We start from the raw sequence: 25,488 nt of genomic DNA on the forward strand, positions 1-25,488 counted from the left end.
ATCAAAATCGTATGACGATCGCACGACCTATGTCAACGCGCCCTTTGTCAAAGATAACAGAAGGATAACAGGAATGACCTAAAAACAGGAGATGTTTGTTGTATGATTTGCAGAGAATAACTTATTCTAACTAAAGTTAAAGTTATTCTAAGTATGCGTTTGAACTAAAGAATGGCTACGGTCGTGGTGGGTAAAATCAAAACTACTTCGAACCAAAGTAGAAGCGGAAAACGCTACCTGTTTACCCTGACTGCCTGAGGACTGGGACTAACTAAGACTGATTCGGCGAACACGTGAAGAGACGTCACATGGTACCCGGTACCCGGCAGGGCCCAAAAGTACCCCCGAGATGCTTCATGGGGACACGCAGGGGTCACGCCCAAGAGTGCCAAAAAACAGCCCGTCAACTGCCCGGCAGGGCTAATCTCCAAGCAGATCCACGGTGGCGTAATATAGTATCAAACCCACCGCCCATTTGACTCCCCTAGTCTGCTATACTCCTTGGCCAGCTTTGATACTATCTTATGGCACCGTAGGATCTGCTTGGGGACCTAAGCCTAACGGAGTGTGGGTGGCCCCCTGTTCTCTTTTCCTGACCTTTTTTTATGGTCGTCAAGACTCGTCATTCTATTTAGAACCGCCTTTCACACAACCCTCAACCTAGTCATCGCAACATCCTTTGAGCAGCCATTCAATTTAATAAGTAGTGAGACCAATCTTTCTTATTAACAAGATCTAACAAGGAGACGGTTCTCAACAAAACATTTGGAAGTGGAGGGCGTCAGTGCTGAATTTACCCAGACAGTACGTAGTAAAATCGTAGCAACAAATTAATTGTCATGTGCTCAAACATTTAATAAAATATAAATAAACAACTGTGGTCTATGGTTTTTTTATTCCGATCCAAATTCAACTACGCCGTGCTTCAGCCAACTACGACGTACTTTGGCGAGCTTCGCCGTAGTTCACACAACTGGCGCCAACTGCGAAATAGCTGGACTACACACTGTCTTACCCCATCAATTAGTACTACCTCACCTTTACACATAACGTTACATGTATTCTCCAAAAAATACACTGCACCGAGAACAAAATTTAAGTCACATTCCGGTGCATCACCATTTTGAAAATCAGAAGAACTCATTGAGGGTGGGGTTTTCGTCCGACGGTTTTATATAGAATCATCGGAGGAGACATCAGTACATGTTCTATAAAATAATAGCTTGCATACTTTGAATCTTTTCAAACCCTGTTCACAGCGACGGAAGACATCCTTCATTCTTTCACCTACAATCTGGACAGTAAATATGTTCCCACCTGTGACACAAAATTGGTGACAGTCTCAGAGATCTTCAAGGTTGCAGTGCTGACCACTATGGTTTTCTATTCCGGTCAAAACTCAAAGTTCTACGCCGTACTTCGGCCAACTACGCCGCACTTTGCCAAACTACGCCGTAGTTCACAGAACTGGATCCGATATGGCTTAACTTCCTGAAGTACGCCGAAGTTGCCGCCAGTGAAGTACGGCCTGACTCAACTACAATCTGGTCAGTAAATATGGTCCTACCTGTGACGCAAAATTGTTGACAGCGTCAGAGATCTTCAAACTTGCAACGCTGACCTGTAGATGCCATTTAACCTTTTCCGGCTGTCCTTCACTAACTGACTTGAGGCAAAATGTCCAAGGTCAGTGAGAAACGAAGATACTCATTGCGTAAGTCAGGATCTAACTTGCATAATGCATCGTTTTCCATGAACTCTCATACATGTGACATTTGTAGCTGAGAAGGGAGGACTATATCGTTAGGTAATTTATTTGTACACATACATTACTGATTTGCACAATTGACGAGGAATATTATAATTCTATACTGGTACATGGCCAGAATTCGATACTTGCGTCATTCAACGTGTCCTTCACTAATTGACTTGAGGCAAAATGTCCAAGGTCCGTGGGAAACGTAGATACTCCTTGTGCAAATCAGGATCTAACTTAAATAATGCATCGTTTTCCATGATGTATTATATATCCTTAGATATTACTTAGTCACATGTATAAGGAACTCACTGCCACAACACATCAACACAGCCAGAACGCTGGCGACTTTCAAGAACCTTTATGCGCTTAACATTGATATGCAAATTCAATCCTGATTTTAAATTTGATTTCTTTTTGTTATGTTTCCTGTGTTATGTCACGTTAAGGCTAAACTTTTGGTTCACTCGTTTGGCAGTATTATTTTATGCTATCTATGTTAAGTCTGACTTTGTACAATCTTTATGTTTATGTTACCTAAGTAATTTGGTTTCATAGAACGTTATGTATGATTATGTTATTGAAGTTGATTTGGTTCTGTTGAACTTAATGTATGATTTATGTTCGGGGTTATCCCCCCAGGGGGCTTTGAAAAACGCCGTCAGGCGACATGCTTTACCCTGGTTAAATAAAGAATAAACAAACAAACAAACAAACAAACAAACATACACGAGACTCTCATTACGGCGTAGTTCAGTCAGGCCGTACTTCAGCTAACTACGGCGTACTTCAGGAAGGCCAGTTGTGTGAACTACGGCGTAGTTCGCCATAGCGATTTCGTCAGGCTAGGATTATTATGACGTAGTTGACTGAGACCGTACGTCAGGCAACTACGACGTACTTTTACAAAGCACTTTTCATCTAACAGATGCCTATTCTATATGCCTAAGGCTAAACACGAGACGCGTGACTAAAAGGTAAAGCTAGGGACATAAGCCGCCGTAAGTGAAATTTGTCCGTACGTTTTTTGGGGAGGCCACGTCCGCCACGTATTTCTGAAAACGTGGGGAACAACTGGCAAGAGAAGGGAGAGAGTACGTCAACGCACGGCACACAAAGTTTTGCCTGCACGTAAAGTTCTACGGCTCGTCTGCGTGGTCCAAAATCTGTCGGATTCCCTACGAGTTCGTACGGAGGGGGTTCTTACCACTTACGGATCCCAAAAGATAGCCCACGTTTTGGCACGTAGACAGCACGTATTTGCAAGTACGGTGGGTTGTGCCCTTAGCTTAATAAAGGTCAGGGTATAGGGAAACACGGCATAAGAAGCTAATTCTTCCTGATGTAAGACCAGAAGCTGCAACATTGCAACCGTTTACTTACTCACAGATATTCCGGCAAGAATATAACGTTAATCGAAGCTCCACGGATGCATAAACTAACAAAAAAGGACAAAAACGCACCTGATGTGTCTATCGTGAGTTGCAATCGCTCTAGGCCTTTTTCTTGTCTGATCTCCCAGCGACAACGTAACAGAAAGATCGGCTTTTATATGACCGTAATTAAACAATTAATTGATATAATTGGACATAATTGATGAAATGTAAATGTGGTACCTCACTGTAGTTGGGGTACTGGTGCGGCACTGCGGGTTTTGGGAACACAGATCGACGTACCTTCACGGAACCTAGAGGTGCCCCCAAGGTAACCAAGAGGTGTCGCTAACGAACCCCGATGTGCCGGTCGCAAAACGTTTTTTAAAGTGAAGAAAAAAAACGCAAGTGGCAAGATGTCCCCACAGTGACGCCACCATGCCGCCGAGTATCACAAGGAAATATCCTTTCATATTTTGTAATTCTCTTTTTGGTGCATTTTCATCTTTTACAGTGATTTTTCATCAATTGACAACGCTGCGATATCAAATAACCTGTTCATGTAGTCTAGAAACGCAACAGTGTCGCATGTCAGTGTGAGCCTAATGCAAGGTAAAATCGGCGAAAATGACACAACGGTGCCACATTGAACGAACCCCGCAGTGCCTCACTTGTACCCCAAGTTCAGTGAGATACCACCTTAAGTTGTACCGTATGTAAACAGTATCACATCGTACTTGGAAGCAGGTCATGTGGCTAAGATAAATTATGATTCATATAAACCAACAGTGGACTAGCTGGAGAGTGTAGTCAGTTTAAGCCAGATTTGAACTATAATAGAATAAGCGCATCTGTGTTACGTAGGTAGATTCAACGACCGATCAACAGGAGAGAGCGCGTCATTTGAATCAACCCTCTCTGAACCTAGCTAATAGCGCTCCTAGCGATTGGTCCGACAGTTGCAGCCCCCAGAACTCGGGGAAGATCGAGGCCATTCACCCCTAATTCCAAGCAGATCCTACGGTAGCATCAGGAGCTGACATATGGGTGTAGCCGCCCTAGGAGTGTTCATTGGTTTCCGGTAGCCAATGAACACTCATAGGGCGCCTACATCCATTTGCCAGCTTTTGATTCTATCTTATGCTACCATAGGATCTGCTTATTAGCCACAAACACAGATCAGACACAGATATTCTCCGTATCTTAAATAATTCTCAGCTTTGCCGCATGGTATAACCCAATACGTAAAAACATTAGTGCGAAAAAATACGTCTATCTGTAGACGTATCATTGATCGTTGACTGTATATTGTGCAGTTTCCAAGGCTAGCTAGCCCTTAACAATAGTCTTCGGTTAGTTGGGCAACCTTGACTGTAATTCTTGTTTATATAACGTTAGCCGAATAAATAAAATAAAATCAACGAGATATCCAACCATTGGAGGGACGAAAAGGTCACTAAAGACCAGGTTCCTTGAATATAAGCGCCCAACTTCAACACATTCATAAATGTCACAACATGATATCGATCAAGGACATAGAGAGGTGAGTTTGCTGAACACTCTGTCACATTGGAAAATGGTAAGTGTGGCTCGTGATGTGACTCATCTTACACTTCCGCTACACGAAATTGTTCTTGCTCTGTTATTTACTTTCACACTTATAATTATTAGTATTATTCTAAACCTAAACCACAAACCACTGGCGGCAAAAAATCTGGGTTATTCTTCTAGTCGTGATCATTCCCTTTTGTGTAAAAGAAATAGTACAAGAGCTCCGGCTCATCCACTTACCCCCTACTCTTGTTATGGTACGGTCCAACGACCTACAGAACTCTTCTCGAACTTTCGTCACAACTCGGGGACAGAGAGGCAAGCAGAACCAATCAAAAAGCTTGTTTTACAAGGCCGCCGATCAAGCCACCAAAATAACCAATCAAAAAGCTTGTTACAGGAGACCACCGGCCCAGCCACCGAAAGGACCAATGAAAAAGTTGTTTAGGAAGGCCGTCGGCCTAGCCACCGAAAGGACCAATCAGAGAGCTTGTTTGAGCGGCCAGCTGGCGGAACGACCGACAGGTTCATTGAAACAACCTGTTTGAAAAGACCGCCTCAGGGAACGTCCGATAGGGCGGGCGCAACCGGAGAAGTATTTAAAGGGCCGCGGACCGAAGAATCAACACTGAGAAGGCGGAAGAAAGAGCCCGAGGGACTAGCAGAACAGACTGACCATGCCGAGCTACAAACTGACGTACTTTGACGGCCGTGGCCGCGCGGAGACCTGCAGACTGCTGCTGGCTGCAGGCGGGATTGAGTACGAGGACAACCGGCTACCTCAGGAGCAGTGGCCCGCATTCCAGCCGAGTAAGCTTGTCTTAATTAACTATCATTCTATTCATGTAACAGGGACAAAGTTTTAACGCATTCGAGTTACGTACGTTCAAATGATTTACTTCTTTTAAATGGTGCACGTGAGAACCTAACTTTGGAGTATATTAAGCATAGTATAATGATAGTAGGCTTTTAAGGTTCTTTTTAATGAAAGACGAGTCTTAAAAACATGCCTTAGTTAGAATTACTTAAGAGTAAGTTTTTCACACCTGTAGCCTCCTTTTACCTACAACTTGTCTTACATTATGACGTACTCCATTTACATCTAAAAATCTAATAGCTAATTAGTTCTTCTTATCTACTAGCATTTTCACTGAGGTTTAAACAGATTTGATTCCTATAAATAAACATTCGTTACAGAAAAATGCTAACAAAAATGTAAGCAATGTATTCTACCAACGCAGATGAACTTTCATGCTAAAACGTTTGTTACGTTGTTGATGCAGTCCGTGTATTCCTCAAAGAAAACCAAAGTTAGTCTGTACATATATACCCAAAGTATTTCCTATTTGTGTTTCAAAAACACCACAACAGTCACTAATTCAATTCCACGTCTACACGGGAGTTTATATTCTAACAATAGTTCAAAGCTTGACGAGGTCAGAACTTGAATGGCAGCTTCTAATCTAATTCGCAGTCAAAAGAGCGTTTACCTGCACGCTACACTAGCGAAACTAAAAGACAAGCTTAAGCCTTGATCAGAATCTGGGCGGGGTTTACTTACCTGAGTTTATAGGTATACTTCGGCACTGCGGGGTTCGTAAGATTACACAACGATTTTCAGAGATAAAAAACTAATTTCCTTACGTTTTGTGTATTTTGTTGTCTTCTAAATCATACTTTTACGTATTACGCAATATTTAAATCACAATATCAAAATTGGCGAAAATAACACAGCATTGCCGCAATGAACGAACCCCTCAGTGCCGCACCAGTACCCCAAGTGCAGTGAGATATCACCTTAAGCGGTCATCTCACTGAAGGTGCGACACGGCGGCGTTGCTGAGGTCGGGCGATTCGATAGAGCGCTCAATCGATTTCATCGATGATATACTTTGTTTGATAAGTTGTCAGTTTAGTCATACTTGTGAGGTTTGCATGCCATTCCAATTATAAAGTCAAGTGTAAGACAAATTCAATTTAGAACACAGCTACGTATACCGCAGTACAGTGAGATACCCATTAAAACTAAGACATGTAACATCTTTGTGGACCCTCAAAGCACTAGATTGAACCTTTATTTGTGTTGTTTTGTGTCTCTTTCAGAAACGCCGTTCGGACAGTTGCCCGTTATGGAAGTGGACGGAACGGTGCTCGGTCAGACTAACAGCATCGCGCGTTATGTCGCCAAACTGGCAGGTACGGGACTGGGGACTTGGGAGGAGACTATTTACTTTTTATGACTAGTGATGACTAGTATTGTTGGGTCTGTGCATCAGTGCTTGTGTATATGTGTGCATTTCTCTCCCCTCTTTGTCTTCTGTGTCTGTGTGTGCGGTGTGTGTGTGTGTGTGTGTGTGTGTGTGTGTGTGTGTGTGTATGTGTGTTTGTGTGTGTTTGTGTGTGTGTGTGTGTGTGTTTGTGTGTGTGTGTGTGTGTGTGTGTGTGTGTGTGGTGTGCGTGTGTATGTGTGTGTTTGTGTGTGTGTGTGTGTGTGTGTGTGTGTGTGGTGTGCGTGCGTGTGTGTGTGTGTGTGTGTGTGTGTGTGTGTGTGTGTGTGTGTGTGTGTGTGTGTTTGCATTTGTGTGGCAGTGTTTGTGTCCGCGTATGTGTGTGTGTGTGCTTGCGAATGTGTGTGCGTATGTCTCTGTTGGCTTGTGTCTGGGTGTATGCGCAAGAGTCTATTTCTTGCAATGTTCAAAATTGCCATAATGCCGCGTTGTGCCCTTCTACCCCTGTGTTTCTTTAAATCGTTACATACTCAATCGTTTTACCACCCAGGATTGACAGGGAAGACCGCCCTGGACCAGGCTAAGGTGGACATGATCATGGAGGGCGCCGTGCCTCTGTTCCAGAAGGCAGGGGATGTCGTGATGGGTGAAGGGGACGAGGCGAAAAAGGTAAAAGCGGAATCTCACTGCACTTGGGGCACCGTTGCGGCACTGTGGGGTTCGTTCTCTACGGCACTGTTTTGTCCTTTTCGCGATTTTTGACAATTAAGATATTGCGTTATACGTAAATGCATGACTTAGAAGACAGCAAAATACACAAAAAGAAAGAAAATTCGTTCTCTGAGTGAAATTCGTTGAGTCATCTACGAGCCCCGCAGTGCCGCACCGGTGCCCCAAGTCCAGTGAGAGTCTACCCTAAGAAATCCCGACCTGGGCTTTACTAAGAGCTTCTTGGGTAACACTTTTTTCAAAGGCGACTACCAAGTTACAAAAAAAATGGCTTAATTTGAGGAATTGTAAGTTGGCAATAAAAATCTGAACAGCAAATTGAGATATTTCAATCTGAAGAGGATGTATTCTTTCACCTTTGTGGCAAATTTCATGTCATTTGATCAAACCAATGGGGTCATTTTTTTAGGTACCCTCGTATTCAACCCGATTGTTTATTTTTACAGGCAGAGAAGAAGAAGGACTTTGAAGAAAACTTCGCTCCCAAATTTTTCGCCGACATGGAGAAGCTAGCTGGTGATAAGGGATATTTTGTCAGCAATCAGGTAAGAAGTGAATTTGTACACCTTTTATATCAATGGACGACAACTAGTAGCTACCAGTATATGCATAATGTTATATCATAACGTTATATGATGATAATCGCACAAAGCTGTTCATTTTTCTGGTTGCTTGTTCAAAGGAATTATATACAGTCCATCCTATAGATAAACATAATTACATTCTTGAAGATATCCCTTGCTGTGTATAAATAGGTAAATATGTCAAAGACTGTTTAGACCTTAAAATAAGTAGTGTAAACGGCACGTAACATGTTGATAAATTCATATGCGTGTTTTTTTTTTACTCCGATTGTTTATATGCCTGCATGTACAGATGTAGAATACCTTACGACAGTCACTGTATGTCATTACAAATTACTAACGGTATATCATATGTTGTGCCGTATACATGAAATCTGATTCCTTTACGCCTAATTAGTAAAATTCAGGAAAACTGAAACGAGTAGTTGGTTTTCATAAAACTATCAACTCATACCTATTTCAATGACTAGCAATGAAATGACATGTACAGTATGCCAATAAAGGTGCGCTCCCACCGCGCTTGTGTCAAGCTTGCGTTACTGCGGGGTTCGAAAGATACTCAACGAATTTCAGAGATAAAGAACGAATTTTCTTTCTTTTTGTGTATTTTGTCGTCTTCTTAATCATACTTTTACGAATTACGCAATATCTAAATTATAAAAAATCGGAGAAAATAACAAAACAGTGACGCAGTGAACGAACCCCGCAGTGACGCAAGCTTGACCCAAGTGCGGTGGGAGCGCACCCAAACCAACTATGTACCGACTAGAATTGACTTCTTTTCCTGGAAACGTTTTTGTTGTTCTACTTCAGCTGACATCGGCTGACATCGCCTTCTATGGCAACTACGAATCCATCAAGGATTTCGTCACCCTGCCCAGTTTTGACAAGTACCCCAAGCTGAAGAAAGTGGTCGCCAGTGTCCAGGCCAACCCCGGGATCGCCAAGTGGCTGAAGGAACGTCCACAGACTGCCTGGTAGTCAGAACGTCACAGAACCTTATCTTATACCTATAGTCCATGGGCCAGGACGGGTTTTTTTTGTACCACTGAGAGCGACCAGAGCTACCATAGATTTTTTGAATCTGCAATATCAAACCAAAGTTGATTTGTGTATGGCACCACCGCTTTCCTATTGTAATCATGTGACCAAACGGCGTCAATAGAATGAACTTTGGGGGGCTAAATACAAAAGACCACGACAAATTATCAAACATCAATCATGTTCTGTTAAAATCGGTTTGTAGATAAAACATGCCTTGAGAATCACAAAATAATCAATATTTTGTCGATACTCAGTATCTTTAGGAAATTATGAGTCTTTAAACTGCGATTTAGGGGGTAATTTCTGTGTAGAAATACATTGCTTACTTACCAACATCAGGCATTTATTCGTTTACCCCTTTCCACCAGGACGGCGCTCTCGCCACGCTCTCTCTGCGACCTAAAATTCAACGTATCCCTCAACGAATTGTATAGAAAAGAAACAAACCTTTTTACACTCTGTACGTTTTGTTGTCTTCTCGGTCACACTTTACATTTTGCATGTATTACATACCCAGTGTGAAAGCGAAGGATACACATATCCTATTTAGGTCGCAGTGAGAGCGCAGCGCGATCGCCGTCCCCCCCCCCCCCAATATACCCCCTCCTTGCCAGTCCGAATCTTGCCGATTGTCGCAAAACGCCAGCACATACCGCCTTGCCGTAAAACTCGTTATACACTACCACAAACCGTGCTGATTTTGTCAAACTGTTTTGGGGTATTCTCATTACAGCCATGTATCACCCTTCCTTGTCCTTGTCCTTGGAGCTATATACCTTCTTATAAAGTACTTTTTTGCTCATTCTTGTCCACATATTAAACAGGGATTACTTCAGTTGAGTCTGCTTAGATGAATAAGACAACCCACTACATGCGCCTACTACAAATAAAGACTTGTATCCTTTGATACACTGTGTTCTGTAGTAGTTTATTAGCATTTTTTGCTGACTTTTTGCTCTTTTTCACCCTCCCGTATTAGCTATGGGGTCTTCATGGGACGTCATCCATAAGACTAAGTCAGTGTGACCTAAGGTTGAAATGGATACTTCACATAGTTCACGTAATTCTACACCCAGTTATTGTTGGAGTCGCAAGCGAAAGGAGGTCATATTGGATCAAGTCAAGTCGACATTTTTAAGTTTGTTTAACCGTTATTCAACTGTTAAATCGTAATCTCAATTACGCCAGAACATAAGAACGCATCAGCTGTAGTATTCAGGAATAACTTCCACAGTGGCTTTGATGAATAAAATGTTGGTTGCACACTTCTATTTATTCTTTACATTAATGACCTGCCAAATTGCGTCCAGTCATGCAAAGCTGCTATGTATACCGACGATACAATCTTATATTTCGCAGCTAAGAGTGTTCACATACGTGAGACAACAATTCAAAGCGACTCAACTCGGATTTCCCAAAACAACCTTTCTCTGAAATCTAGTGAATACAAGACAATGCTCATAGGGTCAACCGGAATGAATGTTGCAAATATTAAACTTAATCTTACACTAGACGGGGCTAGACTCGAACAAGTAGCCAGTTTTAAACATTTAGGAGTCACCATTGACAACCTACTCAGATGGAACGCACATTTTGGCGGGAAGGTTCTGATTATGCCCGGAAAGGAATATATACCGGGGGACGATCAGTGGTCTCCCGGCATATATTCCTTTCCGGGCATAAGAAGAGGGTCTGCATGTTCTTTTACGTAAGGCGTAGGCAGCCTATTTTCATTTCCCGTAATTCGTAGGGAAAACCATCATATCTACGTAATGCGTAGCGAGGCGACCAAATTTAGCGTAATTGCCTTCCTTGATTTAGTAATACGTATGGGCTTCTTCTGAATTCAGCGTAAATCGTTGTCGCAAACGGAAGACCCTCTTTAGAAGGAACTTCCCCAACAGAGAGGCCGGTGAAGGAGGTTACCGCGCCTCGGTTTGTTGGAACAGTGACGTCCCCGATGCTGTACGTATGACCAGCACCGAACTTTGCTCTGTTCTTGAGGTCGCGGCTTTAGGCCTCAGGTAGCCGGATCGAAGGTCATTGTGGGACGCCATTATTCCAGCCGAGGTCTCGAGATACGGTCGTCTGGTTGAAACACTTCTTCAACACGTACGCAGCTGAATCTTAGAGGTCAGTGTATTTTCTGTGAAAGATGCCTTTTCCCATGATTCCTTCAGGAATCCAGGATCACAACTGACGTCGGGTCTCGGGTGAACCATGATCAGCATGCAGGAGAACCAGTCGTCGTTGATTTTGTCTGGCGTTTTTCGGCCTTTCCTGTGTTTTTCCTCTATCATGTAGCGCTTTCATGTAGCGTTATCTTGAGGCCATCATCCCACAGTGAAGTTGGCACCACCGCAGAGCAGTCTGAAACACAGAAAAGATATCGACAAAACAAACCCCAACCATATCTTCTCGTTGCAGATAAGGTGATTTTTGGTCCACTGGTTGCACTAAGGTTGTAACCTGCAAGCTGACGTTGTTGCGGGTCTTTCGTACTTCTTTCAAGTCTTACCATTCCGAACAGTCGCTTTATATAGTACATGTATGTGCTCGTATTCTTGGCAGCTGACGCAAAGGAGTACATTTTATTTGCATTTTTACAGCATATCTTGTTATGTTAGGAGACCAAAGGCCAAAACGTGCACGTGGTCATCTTATGATCCATGCAGGTACCATTCAGATATAAAAACAACTTGGAAGAAAACCAACCCCTTTCAAGGAAGACGTGGGAAGGCCAGTGTATCTCAATGTTCTTTTGATCCGTGCGTGGAAGGGCGTGCAGAATAATTCTAGGTAGACTATGCTGGCTACGACAGAGCCTAAGAACAGCCACTTACTTCCCTGTACCTGAGACGCCGTAGTCTTTGTTTGAAATTTGCATTGTCTGTGTCTAAGTCTCCACTATTCTTGGATATCCTATTCATTTAGTCACAGTAAATTCATGCAATAATTCAGGCAAGTAATAAAAGTGTTATAATATCATTACAGAAACCATGGCAACCTCCACCCGAAAGCCCGTTGCCCTGGTAACGGGAGGCGGGAGCGGCATCGGCCGTGCCACGGCGGTCAGGTTTGCTGAGCTCGGGTACAGCTGTGTGGTGGCTGATATCGACGAGCAGAGCGCCAAGGAGACACTGGGCATGCTCCAAACTCCGGGCATCGCCGTGCAGGTGGACGTTACCATGGCGACAAGCGTAGAAGCCATGGTAACCGCGGCGGTCCAGCACTTCGGGCGGATCGACTGTGCCTTTAACGGCGCCGGATTTGAAGGATCGTACGCCAAAATCGTGGATCACCCAGAAGAGGTGTTCGACCGCGTCATGGCCCTGAACGCCAAGGGCGTGTGGCTGTGTCTGAAGTACGAGATCGCCCAGATGCTGCAGCAGGAGCCCGTCGTGAGCGACCCGGCTAGATGGGCCGACAAGCCGGACTTGTGCCGCTTCCGCGGGGTGCGGGGCAGCATCGTCAACGCCAGCAGTATACTCGGTCTGAGCGGCTTTCAGTACAACAGTCCCTACTGCGCGTCCAAGTGGGCCGTCCTGGGGATCACCGAGACAGCCGCAGTGGAGTACGCCAAGGACGGGATACGTGTGAACGCCGTTTGTCCAGGGCTCACCGCTACTCCCATGCTGGATCGATTCAAAGAAAAGTGTCCACCAGCTCTTCGCGAGCTATTAGATCCAGAGTCGTACCCATTCGGTCGCCTAGCGGCACCCGAGGAGATTGCAGAGGCCGTGTGCTGGTTGTGCAGCGACGCCTGTCCGTTCACTACGGGAGAGCACCTGAAAATCACAGGGGGAGTGTGAAGGTTGCTGTAAAGCTGGTGTGTAACAAACAAGCTCTCACTGTCAAGGGTTTCATGAAGCACATTCTGCAGGAAGATTGCCCATGGACTCCATTACATCACACTGCATGTGAACCAATAAAAGTTTATGAAACATACGTTTATCATGCTTCGTGAATTTTACTATACTGAAACGCGTCTCTGTGTGTGTTTGTGTGTGTGTGTTTGTGTGCATGATCAACGTAACCCCACTGCCTGGCCATCTATCTGGATCAAATTCTGGATCCGTGGGCAGGGACTCGATCTTCGATTCTAGGGTCGGCTCCAGCTCAGTCATGTTGTAAGGCATTGCAGCATAGTGTCATTTCGGGTGATGACATAAAGCCACCCGCCCCGTGTATGAGGGAGCTTCGGTTGTAAGCCTCAAGCGTCAAACTTCTGCACGTAAAAGAGCACGACACACTTTAATATCGAGAAGAGTAGGGCTGAGCCGTAGCAAAGCCGGTTTGCAATACTAAACTAGAGTTCGACGACCTCATACCTCCATGAAATATTAAGAGCTTTTGTAAATGACATACTGGGGGGGGGGGGGGCAAAAATCTAATCATTAGTCTGTGTTATTATGAACATCCTTGTCTAAGCTACATGCATGCCTGAAATGATGAAAATCCGCCGTTCCTTTCTCCAGTTATCCTCATTGTATTGTCTTGACAAAAATGCCCCTGCAGATCCAAATTTGAATGTTAGGGAACTAAAACTTGCCCCACTTTGTCATGACGCTAAAGGTTATCTACCACCCAAATGTGAGCACCATATCATGTCCGGGACAAGAGATACAATGAAGAAACTGCTGTGATAGAATATTCTAATTAATTATGAAAATTAGCTGTCAATTTGCGTAATTAGTATCTCATTTATGTAAGTCTTCACTTCTACATACCAAAAATTTTGCATATCCGTCAAAAGGTTTATATTTTCCCATTTATTAGTATGCAAATGAGGTCGTCATTTGCATAGCATACCATGTGCATGTGTACGACACAATAAATTTGCAAAGAAGTGTGTTATAAGCATGATTGATATGAACTCGTTATTTTCTCTTCCCAAATCGTATCTGGAATCTTCTCAATGTTTATTTTGGATTATTACAAATTATGTCATGATTTACATTATTCATATCCATCAATGTTCATTTCGGACCAAGTTAGCCGATGACCTTGACCGACGCCCTCGATTTGACATGGAAGCAGTACCAAAGGTCATTTCCGGTGCACTTCCGCCTTCGTGAATGCAACTTCGTGACGCTGTGACTTTCGGAAGCTTTAATACAAAACGTAAAGGATAGATTCGGTAAAAGACAGACGACGATTCTCAGGAGCACAATGCCGGCTTACAAGTTGACTTACTTCAACGGGCGGGGCACTGCGGAGATAGTCCGCCTGGTTTTCGCGGCCGCCGGGATCGCCTACGAAGACGTTCGGCTGGAACAAGACAAGTGGCCCGAACTCAAACCAAGTGAGTCACGCCCCCTATTGGTCTCCAAGCAGACCCTACGGTGCCTTAAGGGGCCAAGGAGTAATAGCCGGCACCGGTGCCCGTTTGACTCCCTCCGGCTATACTCCTTGGCCATATTGGATACAATCTTAAGGCACCGTAGGATCTGCTTGGAGACTAGCCCCCTATAGCTGAAAGGGATCTTGTGAATATCTGAAACAAAGCTTTTACAAAGTCTCAATCGCATTTTGATACATGTATAACGTTACAGCCTTTGCTATGTCCACTATACTGCCCATTTCGTTGATAAAGGAATTTTTATGCTGTTGTGTGGCTGTCCGCCTTTTTGTACTCCGCAATTAAAAATTGTTGTTGTTGTTGTCTCTATTATCCGCTTGTTTCGTCGGAAGATGGTCATATGTAAACACGGCTCAAGGCCAAATGGCTGAGTTCAACTTGCGGTGACCCGGGAGTGTGGCATTAATGTTATGCAAAGAAGACGGGAGAGGACAACTTTAACGATTATATTTTGCGACAAAGCTGACGAAACTTAACATTCTTGTTATGCGGTTACTTTCTTTCCTTTCCAAGCCTTAAGGTAATTTTTCTTAACTGTTGAGGCAAACAAAGCCTCTCCATTTTCCCATGTCATTCTTGTTAGTTTAAGCTAAGCGTTCGGAAAGTAAGTAAACACAGTACTAGTAAGTAAACTAGAAAACACCTGCACTACCCTAGCAACGTCAAACCTACCTCACCTAGGCTATAGTTTATATTTTAGGGAATGGTTAAAGTAAGTTCTTTATGTTTTTGTATTATTTTGCAGAGACTCCAATGGGCCAAGTTCCTATCCTAGAAGTGGACGGAACCATGCTGTGTCAGAGTAACAGTATCGCACGTTACGTCGCCAAAGTGGCAGGTACGGGACTTCGCATAGCCTTGATAAATTCTTCTTCCGTCCTAAACAAATAAGGTCAATGACCTGGATTAGACGGCTATAACCGTTGTTACTGGATGAGTAGCAGACACCCTGTAGTGTTCGAGTGCACAATGTAGTAAGTGGTAGGACAGTGCTGGAGGGACTGGTCACCATACTGTAAATGCAGAAACTTTCGCGGTGGTTTAATTTTCCCGCTACCGTGAAAATAAATCCCCGCGAACTTAAATATATTTACAGTATATATAAATTCGTTTGAGTAAAAATTAACAGAGCAGCAATAGACCATATAAAGGTAAACATCATATAAATACATTATACATATATGTACTAGCATTGTACCCGATGAAATTGTTTGTTGGTTGAATTGATTGATTCATTCCCTTTGACTGTCTCTAAGGCTTGGCGGGTAAGACCCCCATGGAGCAGGCTCGAGTGGACATGATTATGGACGTGATGGACGACATGGGGAAGAAAGGCAACGCCGTGTTCTGGGAGAAAGACGAAGAAACAAAGGTTAACCCTTAGACTTCCACTATAAAATGCTATCAGTGCCAGGGTTGGCTGCTGACCTCCAAAAAGAACTTCCCGAACAAGGCCGAAGTCCCTAACTTCCTGAGTTCCTGCGCTACGCGCGCGCAAAGTTGCTACTTCGGGGGAATACGCTATCCCGGATATATCCGGGTTTGGCAGTTTAAGGGTTGTTAAGACAACTCCGTGTCTATAAGCTCTTTCACACTTCCGAGTTCGCATGTGCAGCGACTTTAAGTTAGCCTTGATACATCTTCGGCATAAGCCATTTTCAAGATTTCAAGGGCGAGGGGGTCAGAGGTCTTACTTATAACAGTACACAAAAATGGGTTATATGTCAAAGGTGAATGCCCCTAAGACATAAACTAATGACGCCTGGACACTGTTATGCAAATCGAGACAGTGGCCGATCGAGACGATAACTGTTTGTGGGCCTTTACCTTTGACGTATTATCTACAATTCCTGCACATGCGTACTTCAAGTGTGCTTATAGCCATGTTTTCTTTATCGTCAAACCTTTCATTAGAAGTTGACGTCATAAGAACTCACACATGCATAAGAGCAACAGACAGCAGACAAACACGTATTATATCTGTTTGTTTTGTTACAAAACATTTTACAAGAAACGCCCTCCTAATACATGAGTTATTCTCCTTCTTTCCTTATTGCTGAGCCCCTGTAACAGGAATTACTAGCAGTGCTTTAAGCAGAGTTGTGTTTAATCATGATTTTATTTCTTCGGTACTTGTTTGTAACATATATTCTTACTCCAACAGGCTGAAAAGAAGAAAGAGTATGAGGAGACTTTCCTACCACAGTTCTTTACCTGCGTAAATAAGCTGGTCGGCGATAGTGGGTATTTCGTTGGTAATGAGGTACGCACAGCCACTCGTTGATTTGAAGACACTCTTCTCTTCTCCATTTAAGACAGTCGCCTTCATCTAATTGAAGACTCTGCTACCTTTCATAAGTTGCTTTGCTGAGAAGGGTTCCCGCCAGCTGGAGTTAGATCCTAGTCATAAATGTTTCCAAACAGGAAAGGGCAACCTCATATCTAAAATGTTTTCCCTAAAGCCTACAACCATTTAATTATATGTAAGTACGCCATTTGAATCCACACAGTGGTGTATATAGAATATTAGGTGTGTCTTTCAAGGACGTTCTAGGCTACTAGAAAAGGACTTTACAACAGACTTGAGTCAGCTTACAGATGTGCCCTATGTGTCAGAGACTGTCAATTAACCGTTTAGTCATAGCCATAGGGCTAATATCAATTAGGATTTTGCAATGGTCAACATTCACCGAAGGAGTTCATATACTTGCTCCATCTGAGAATATGTATAATCATCGATAGCTAAAACTTATTCTCATACAACAAAATATATAACAGAATTTCCTCTATTAGTCTTTGTCAGGATAGAATAACCAAGCTCTTAGGTCGAGTGACAAAGACATCTTTGACCTTAGGTCACGTGATCTATGACGTCAGGTGCAAGGGGACCATTGGTGACGTTAACAAGACAAAGTTTTTTTCAATATTTCCAGCTGACGTTGGCTGACATCACCTACTTCAACACGACGAATCTGGTGGGGAACTACTTTAAATTTCCGAATATGGACGAGTTTTCTGGGCTGAAGAAGGTCACGGATCACGTGCTCTCCAACCCTGGGATAGCCAAGTGGCTGAAGGAACGTCCAGAGACGCCATTTTGATTCGAACTGCTAGGAGATCGAGAGGCTCTGTCCATTTCTTTCATTTAATTATCAAAAATAAAATACCTCTAACGTATGATCGGGTGGAGATTTTTTATAGATATTATGAAGTGAAGGTCTTCTCTTATCATTATGTTGTCTGTTCATCTACATATGCAGCAAAGCTAACGATAAACTAGACATAATTAAACTATTGATTGTTTAACTTTGCTTTCAACAGTGTTTAAACAACTGACACCAACACTGCTGGTGTTTCTTTGCTTTCATCTCAGTCGATATTGTGTATGTAGCGTTAATGCCCCCACTGAAATGAATAAATAGCACACAACGTCTTCGTAATGTCACGAGGTGACAGCGTGATAACACCCGTGGAGTGGGGAGTGTCGTCCGGGTAACATTAATTGGGAGCACATGTAGAGGGAGGGGGTAAGAGCACACGTGGTAAGGGAAGACGGGGGGATTCCACCGAGAGACGTGGCAGGGAAAGGACGTGTCCACTTGATCCCTGAATAAAGGTTATCATATCCGCAACATCATGCCTCTGTCCTGATCCTTGACTTGACTCACTACCATGCCACCGTGACATCTGGTAGTACGGCTGGGGTGAGTCAGGTTCAACGGACGGGACAGAGGCAAACGGGAGGCGTTCAGAGACGCAGGAGAGAGTGCCGACCCGGAGTACCGAGCCCGCGGGGTTGACCAGCAAGGGGCAAGGCGGCGAGGGAGTGTCGGTGGCCGAGGCGAGCGAGAGGAAGCAGGAGGGGAGGCGTCCGAGAGATGCAGACTGACTCGGAGTGATCTGTGATCATGATAACCGCGACAGTAATGGCCTATAGCTGCGGCGAGGGGAGCGGAGTACGGCCACACGGCGGGCGCGGCAGCAGGGCAAGGGCAGGACGGCCACGCGGCGGTGACCGGAGGAAGAGCGGGTCCGGGCAGAGAGAGACACAGGAGGAAGGTCGGTGGGCTCGCATATATCATTGACGCACCGTGCACACCGGCCTAGTTCTGTTACTTACTTTGCTTTGTTGTAGTAGTTTTAGATTTGTTAGAATGTAGGCAACCAACGTTAGATAATTTATGTCAGTGCTATCAGGAGTCAGTGGGGTCCAACGTTTCCCGACCAAATCTGGGTCAGGAGGGAGTAGAGAGAATTTTATGTGTTTTGAGTATGCGAGTTATGGATTAGAGAGTAGCTTTAGCTAGGTTATTTTCTAAATAGGAATGGGACAGTAAAGCAAGTATTTTGCGACAAACTTTCGCCACGCTCTGGGCGGCGAGCATAATTTGTGTGGACGTGGCGGAAGTCAGTGGGGGGCGTCACCAGATGGGTCTGTTTAGATGTTAGAGACAGATGATAGAATAGTTTTGATTGATAAGAATATAAATGTGGGTTAGTGCGCAGTTAATTCAAAAGCGGGTGGGTCTGGTAGTAAGTGGGGGAGGGGCTGAAGCTGTAGTGTGTCCAGGAAAGCCATACTTCGGCGGATTCTACCGGGTAGCGGGAAAATCCGGGCACACGAAGGCCGGCAGCGGATAGGACATATGGGTTTTACTCCCCAGGATAGTAATGTGTAGTTCGTTTATTTTAAAATCTCGTATGTTTCCATGGAAGGTCAGATATGTCCGGCGTTTCTTGTAGTTGTCCTTAAGTCTGTATACGGTATGTTGTGTTTATGTATTGAGGAGACGTAGAGTATCGTAGAGGAGAGAGCAGAGGAGATGAGTTGAGACGTAGTTGAGGTGTCGAGGTTAGGAGACCGGTGTGTGTGCGTCAGTGGTTGCTTTGCGTGTCCTGTCCAATCCCAACCTCTACAGGTGAGATTCTACAGTCAACTCGGCGGACAACGATGTCCCGAGGGCCCGACGTCGTATAGGAGTCGTCGTCGTGGGAGCATCTAGCCGGGAGGCCTCTGTGGACAAGACAAGCCTCTTCCCGACGGGCAGAGGAGTTCCTGCCGTTTCCCTGTGGTTCCGGGACACACCCGGAAGTGCGCAAGCCGGCCGCCGAGGAGGAAGTTGGAGCAAAACACCTTGCAACCATTGATGAACTTCTGTTGTAAATTGTTGTGTTTTTGTTGCTGTTTTTGTGTATGTCGGACTATCGTCGACCTGTTTTTGATTATGTACGAGTATGTTGTTGTTCCCTTACCTTTTTATTATGAATTGATCGTTGTATTGTAGAAGAATTAGTATAAAAAAAAGCGGTGATTCTTGTAATTAACACTGATGCCTGCTGTCAACAATGTGGAAATTGTTAAAAAAATGAGGGGTGAGGTGTCACGAGGTGACATCGTGATCACTCTGTGATCACCCCTGGTGTGGGAAATGTCACCCGATAATTGAGAGCAGATGTACAGGGGTTTGGGAAGGGACATGTGTGAGGGCAGGGGATTCCAGCTAGAGACGCCGACAGGGTAGGACGTGCCCAGATTGTCCTGAATAAAGGTTATCATATCCGCAACATCATGCCTCTGTCCTGATCCTTGACTTGACTCACTACCATGCCACCGTGACAGTAACAATCTCCTTGTGTTGTTTTATTGTAAACCATAGATGTCACAAAATCAATAATACACAAAATTGTAAGCAATTTATGTGGCAAACATTACGTGGAAGATTTAACCTATGAAATCAATGTTCTAAGTCCGACACGAATTGGCCTACAATTTTATAAGTCAATTTTGTTGCCACTTTCCGACCAATGTACTAATAGGTGAGTCGATGTTTAGAATAAAATTTCACACGTGCTACACGTGATGTTGAACGTAAGAAAACAAACAGTAAATGGGCATTTGATTTTGTGCGTTGTTTGCTATAGATAAACAGTAAACTCAACATCACGACTCAACGTAAATCACAGCAGCTTCAAAACCACACAACGACTAACTTGTAGGTCCCTTTCCACTAAACGGAAATCGCTGAGCGACAGTAGTGAGACCAAAATTACATTTACGTGACTTGATTTCATAATTGGAATATGATGCAAATAGCTTTTATGACACAAAACATAACGAAAATCTATCTATACCATTGTTAAAGATACGTTAGTGAAGGTTAGACATCCAGGAATCGTTAAAATTGAAGACGAATAAATCTTTACTTCTGGATACTTTACTTCTGGATTGTTAAAGATATGTAAAAAAATTGGGGTGTAATCTGAAACTTTTTAAGTCAAGGCTTAACAAACATCTTTCCTCACAACCCAGCATTGTAACCCAAACGCATGAGTGGCTCCATGAGCTTTGTTTTGCGGTGAAACTTTAAGTAAATAAAGTTCTTAGCCACTCAGAGGTCGCAGCATGGTTTCACCTTTAGTATGAAAGGGGAAGGAACGCACACATGTACATATTGTACTACATGCAGTAATGATGACAATAGCTAGTTAGGAGATTGTTACAGTTGCCGACATGCTGCTGGTCAGTAGGTGGTCACCGGGCGCTCTTTCAGCCATTTGGCGATGCCAGGGTTGGCCTTGACGTTTTCAGCCACCTTCTTCAGGTTGGGATACTTGTCCAGACTCGGCAGGGCGATCGTGAGGGAACCCACCGACTCGTAGTTTACGTACAGGGCGACGTCAGCCGCTGTCAGCTGGAGAAAACGATGCAAAAAAACTTTTATTCTCAGTCGCTCGTCACAGCACAGACATCAGATCTATCCAAGATTAGATTTCTTTCCAAAGAATAAAACGTTATCATTTAAACCTTCCTCGAGCATTCAATTAGCAAAAGAATGGGATGAAATGAATAAAACATAATAGAATAGAAATGTGCATGATAGAACAGGGCAATAGTGAAAGGAATAGAAAAGAAAAGAATATCACAGAACAAAGCAGAATTGGAATAGAATAGAATGAAATAGAATAGGAATGTACATGATAGAACATGGGCAAAAAATGGAAGGAATAGATTTATAAAAGAACTAGAGTTCAATGAACCCATCTCTTCGCCAAATAATCATGCCTTTATTCAAGACTTTAAGGTCTTATTGTTCCTCACAAACACACAAACATTACCAAAACCAGACTGTGACCTGACAGATGACCTGGTAGCATCCCTGGTCAATCAGAATTTCATGCTTGTCAATTTAGACTTTGTCCCCAGTGTAAGGGCGTCCTCCAGCAAACCATCTGTATAACAGCTGTGTCCATAGATATAGGTCAAAATGAGATATATAGAGCACAGTTTATTTCTGTTAATAAGTTTTGCTGCAGTACCTTAGGAAGCCGCTAGGGGGCCCACTATCATAATTTATCTTCGTTTTCCTGACCCCTACCCACCTACCAAATATCATCAGGATTTTTTCAAGGCTTCTCGAGTTATGCATTCCACAAACAAAAGGACGCACACACTCGGCCCGCTACCGTCCTAACGGAAAATGCTACGTCAACTATTTTCGAACACAACCTTCCTTTCCGCAGCCGCTACTTAAATACTAAATATCATGAAAATCCATACACAGCTTCTTGAGTTATATGCTGTTGGCATGGATTTATGAACTTTCCTCATTAATTATGCAAATAAGCAACTGATTTGCATAATTAGTATTACATTGTATAAGTCATCACTCATTCTATCTACATACCGAAAATCCTGATGATCTGTTTACACGTTCTCAAGTTATCCTCGTCCAAAGTTTGAACGGAAATCGGTGCCTGCAGTTCCCAAAAAGCCGCTAGGGGGTCCAAACTCACAGCACTTACTCTATGTTTCAAGGGCTATCTACCACTCAAAAATCATGACCACAGCATGTCCAGAACCCGAAGTGCCAAAATTAAAAGTTTTGCTGCAGTACCTTAGGCAGCCACTAGGGTGCCCATTATCGAACTTGACCTTCGTTTTTCTAACCCCAATCCACCTAACAAATATAATCAGGATCCATTCAAGGGTTCTCGAGTTATCTTGCTTACAGACAAACGCACTTTCATACAAATCCCGCTACAGCACCATAGGTAAGAGCCAGGTAAACCATTTTCGCACTTGACCTTCCTCTCCAAAACCGCTACACACCTACCAAGTTTCGTGAAAATCGCCCAGCTAGATTTTGACTTATGCTGCCAAAAACAAACCGCAAAAAACATACCAAGCTCGCTGCAGTACCGTAGGAAAACGCCAGGTAAACCGTTTTCAAACTTGGCATTCCTTTCGACAACTGCTACACACCTACCAAAAATCACAAAGTTCCATCCACAATTTCTCGAGTTATATGCTGTTGACCTACATACAGACCCAAGTCAAGCAATCTCATACTCTTCTTGGCGAAGAGAATAATATTGGATTGGAATAGAACAGAATGGAATGGAATAGAATAAAAATGACAGAATAAAAAGGACAGAAAGAATAGAATAGAACAGAACAGAACAGAACTGCCATCAAATCCAAGACGACTCACACGTACCTGATCGCCTACAAAGTACCCCTTGCCGCTCGCCAGTTTGTTCAGATACTCCAACAGTTCTGGAGCTTCCTTTTCCTCCAGTTTCTTCTTCCTCACCGCCTGTGGAATTACAACGATATGACAACATCATTCTTTGTCTTCATTATCAAGAACTCCGGACACCTTTATGCAACGTTACATCAAGGAGGTTAAAAGACTTTTTAACCTCCTTGGTTACATCAGACACAGTAGCAGGAAAGTAGCATGGACTGACGTTCGCATACAAAGTCACGATTTTGTTGTACCAATTCAGAACAAAAGATCAACTGAACAAACTTACAGAACAAATCAATGGAAGAAAGACATTGGAATTTAGTATAATGGACCATTATATAACGTTACAAACGCGACGTAGTGCATGGCGATCATCGTGTAACGTTAATCCACAAGAAACAATTTTTTGGAAAAGTAAACACAAATCTCAAATGTTATTAAATTGACAGCAAATCTTGGTTCGGACTGCGTTACGTACCTTTTCTGCTTCTGGCAGGATGAAGATCTGTGCAGCCTTGTCAAACAGGGACCTGGCGCCCTCCATGATCATGTCCACTTTGGCCTGGTCTATGGAGGTCTTCCCCGCCAACCCTGGAACAGTTGCGCTGGTATTATCAAAGGAGCAATATCACAACTACACGGTGACTTTTGATAATTCCTCAATCGTACATAGCATAACACATTAGAAAGGGCTCAGATGAAAAATCAATCGTCCCAGACTGTACAGTTACCGTGTAAATAACATTACAATACTACAAATCTATTGTTCGGTATGTCTGTCTGTGTGTTTATTCATTGGTTCAACCTTCATGACACTTCGATTTCATACTGAAGGCAACTTTCTAATTAGTCCAAACTTTTATTCGCATGCACACTCGCATTAATTTTGGGATTCCCAGAGGATGTCATCCATACAATCAAACCACCATGAACTAGCCACCAACACAGATGCGTTTTCACGCTAACATCGTCTGCATGTCCTACCTGCTTCCCTTGCGATGTACCGGGCGATGCTGTTGCTCTGACAGATTGTAGTTCCGTCCACTTCCAACAGGGGGAGCTCTCCCATTGGAGTTGCTGCAAAACAAAAGTTTATTCTCATTTCCCTTGCAGGCGTAAAAGACGATTGATTTGTAAGTAGACAGTCTAAATTAGCAATCCAATCTAGTGGGTCTCAAACCGATAAATGACTCCCTGTAGAAACATGAATCATTCCACAGTCTTCTTTTACCGCCTTTTACTTCCCCAACCGAAGTCAGGTACCCATCAAAACTATCCTCCATAATGCCGATTCAATTAAAACAAATTGCAACTTTTTTCCAGAGATAAAACTTTCAAACCTTTACAGAATATGTAAGACGTCTAAAAACGCATAAAAAGCAGCCGCAGCCGAATCTCTGCTTGGAGAGTTGGGATAGATCAGATGAGAAGAAATCGTTACTCACTTGTGAAACACTATAGATAATAATAAAAAAAGATAGAAAAACCAAAAAGGGTGGAGAAAACTGAATGTCAGATCTTCGATGGTACCCGGGCCATCGGTAGAATTGTTAGAGAGAAAAAAAAAAAAAGTTACACACCCGACTTCATGCCGGCCCACTTGCTCTCGTGCAAGCGGACGTCCTCGTACTTCATCCCGCCGGCGGCCAGCATGACCCGGTTGACCTCCCCGAGGCCGCGGCCGTCGAAGTAGGTATACTTGATGCTAGGCATGGTGCTGGTCTGAGATCTCTACTCCTCACACTGTTATGATTCTTGCAAAGATGCGATGTGTCGGTCGAGGCACCCATGCCTGTATTTATGTACGTTTGCCGGTGTTCTATTTTAGGCCACGCCCCCGATCGAATCTCATAGAACACTTGTTCCGCCCTGGAGGTCGTTTCGCCTCCCCGGCATTAACAATTTAAACGCGACCTATCGGTCGTTCCAGCTAATCGCAAGTATTGAAAACGTTTGCTTTCAGGATGAATAGGCGAAACTGAGCTTAAGAAGGGCTTTTGGGATGTCATTCCACCATCCTTCATTCGTGGTATGTTCTTATCTTTTTTTCCAGTGATTCACTCTATAGCAAATGTCGCTTGGTTGAATACTTTTCGATAAAGAGGCCAGTGTCTGTTTCACTCCCGACTTTGCGACTAAGACTCAAGACGTTTTGTCAAAAGATTTACGAAAATTTACGAATCTATCTGTATTAAGAGGATTTTCCAAGCGAGACTTAACTTGTGCAAAGTGTGTTTACATTTAGAAGGAGAGATGTTGAGAATAAGAGGGGTCAGTCATTCTGCAGCGTCCCTACTCTCCAAGCATAGGTTCAGTTCCGATTGTTTTTG

At 43.5% G+C, this 25,488-nt stretch overlaps 4 protein-coding genes and 1 long non-coding RNA gene across 5 annotated transcripts; 4 read left to right on the forward strand and 1 right to left on the reverse strand.

Annotated features, from left to right (window-relative positions):
• Positions 1-5,099: 5,099 nt before the first annotated feature.
• Positions 5,100-9,555, forward strand: LOC118410782 (hematopoietic prostaglandin D synthase-like). Its single transcript, XM_035812590.1, has 5 exons — positions 5,100-5,490; positions 6,784-6,876; positions 7,459-7,577; positions 8,084-8,182; positions 9,035-9,555. Exons 1-5 carry the CDS (start codon positions 5,358-5,360, stop codon positions 9,200-9,202), a joined length of 612 nt encoding a protein of 203 aa, XP_035668483.1. The 5' UTR covers positions 5,100-5,357; the 3' UTR covers positions 9,203-9,555.
• Positions 9,556-11,272: 1,717 nt separating this feature from the next.
• Positions 11,273-13,158, forward strand: LOC118412156 (2,5-dichloro-2,5-cyclohexadiene-1,4-diol dehydrogenase-like). Its single transcript, XM_035814863.1, has 2 exons — positions 11,273-11,398; positions 12,260-13,158. The coding sequence occupies exon 2, from the start codon at positions 12,265-12,267 to the stop codon at positions 13,075-13,077; it is 813 nt and encodes a 270-aa protein (XP_035670756.1). The 5' UTR covers positions 11,273-11,398; positions 12,260-12,264; the 3' UTR covers positions 13,078-13,158.
• A 1,231-nt stretch (positions 13,159-14,389) lies between these two features.
• On the forward strand, positions 14,390-17,622 carry LOC118412337 (hematopoietic prostaglandin D synthase-like; the record flags this gene model as incomplete). The annotated part of the gene is given in 5 exon segments (XM_035815134.1): positions 14,390-14,570; positions 15,373-15,465; positions 15,884-15,999; positions 16,792-16,890; positions 17,561-17,622. Coding segments are annotated over 5 exon segments (503 nt in total), but the record flags the coding sequence as incomplete, so codon positions are not given.
• Positions 17,623-18,073: 451 nt separating this feature from the next.
• On the forward strand, positions 18,074-20,192 carry LOC118412721. Its single transcript, XR_004830810.1, has 2 exons — positions 18,074-18,686; positions 19,547-20,192. It is a non-coding gene; the product is annotated as an uncharacterized LOC118412721 (long non-coding RNA).
• Positions 20,193-20,880: 688 nt separating this feature from the next.
• Positions 20,881-24,954, reverse strand: LOC118412524 (hematopoietic prostaglandin D synthase-like). The gene is made up of 5 exons (XM_035815423.1): positions 24,739-24,954; positions 24,143-24,235; positions 23,637-23,749; positions 23,126-23,224; positions 20,881-21,319 (listed from the first exon to the last, which is right to left on the reverse strand). The coding sequence occupies exons 1-5, from the start codon at positions 24,869-24,871 to the stop codon at positions 21,149-21,151; spliced, it is 609 nt and encodes a 202-aa protein (XP_035671316.1). The 5' UTR covers positions 24,872-24,954; the 3' UTR covers positions 20,881-21,148.
• Between the last annotated feature and the right edge of the window lie 534 nt (positions 24,955-25,488).

The sequence above is a fragment of the Branchiostoma floridae genome, chromosome 3 (genome assembly GCF_000003815.2).
Source record: "Branchiostoma floridae strain S238N-H82 chromosome 3, Bfl_VNyyK, whole genome shotgun sequence".
In the NCBI taxonomy this organism is placed as follows: Eukaryota; Metazoa; Chordata; class Leptocardii; order Amphioxiformes; family Branchiostomatidae; genus Branchiostoma; species Branchiostoma floridae.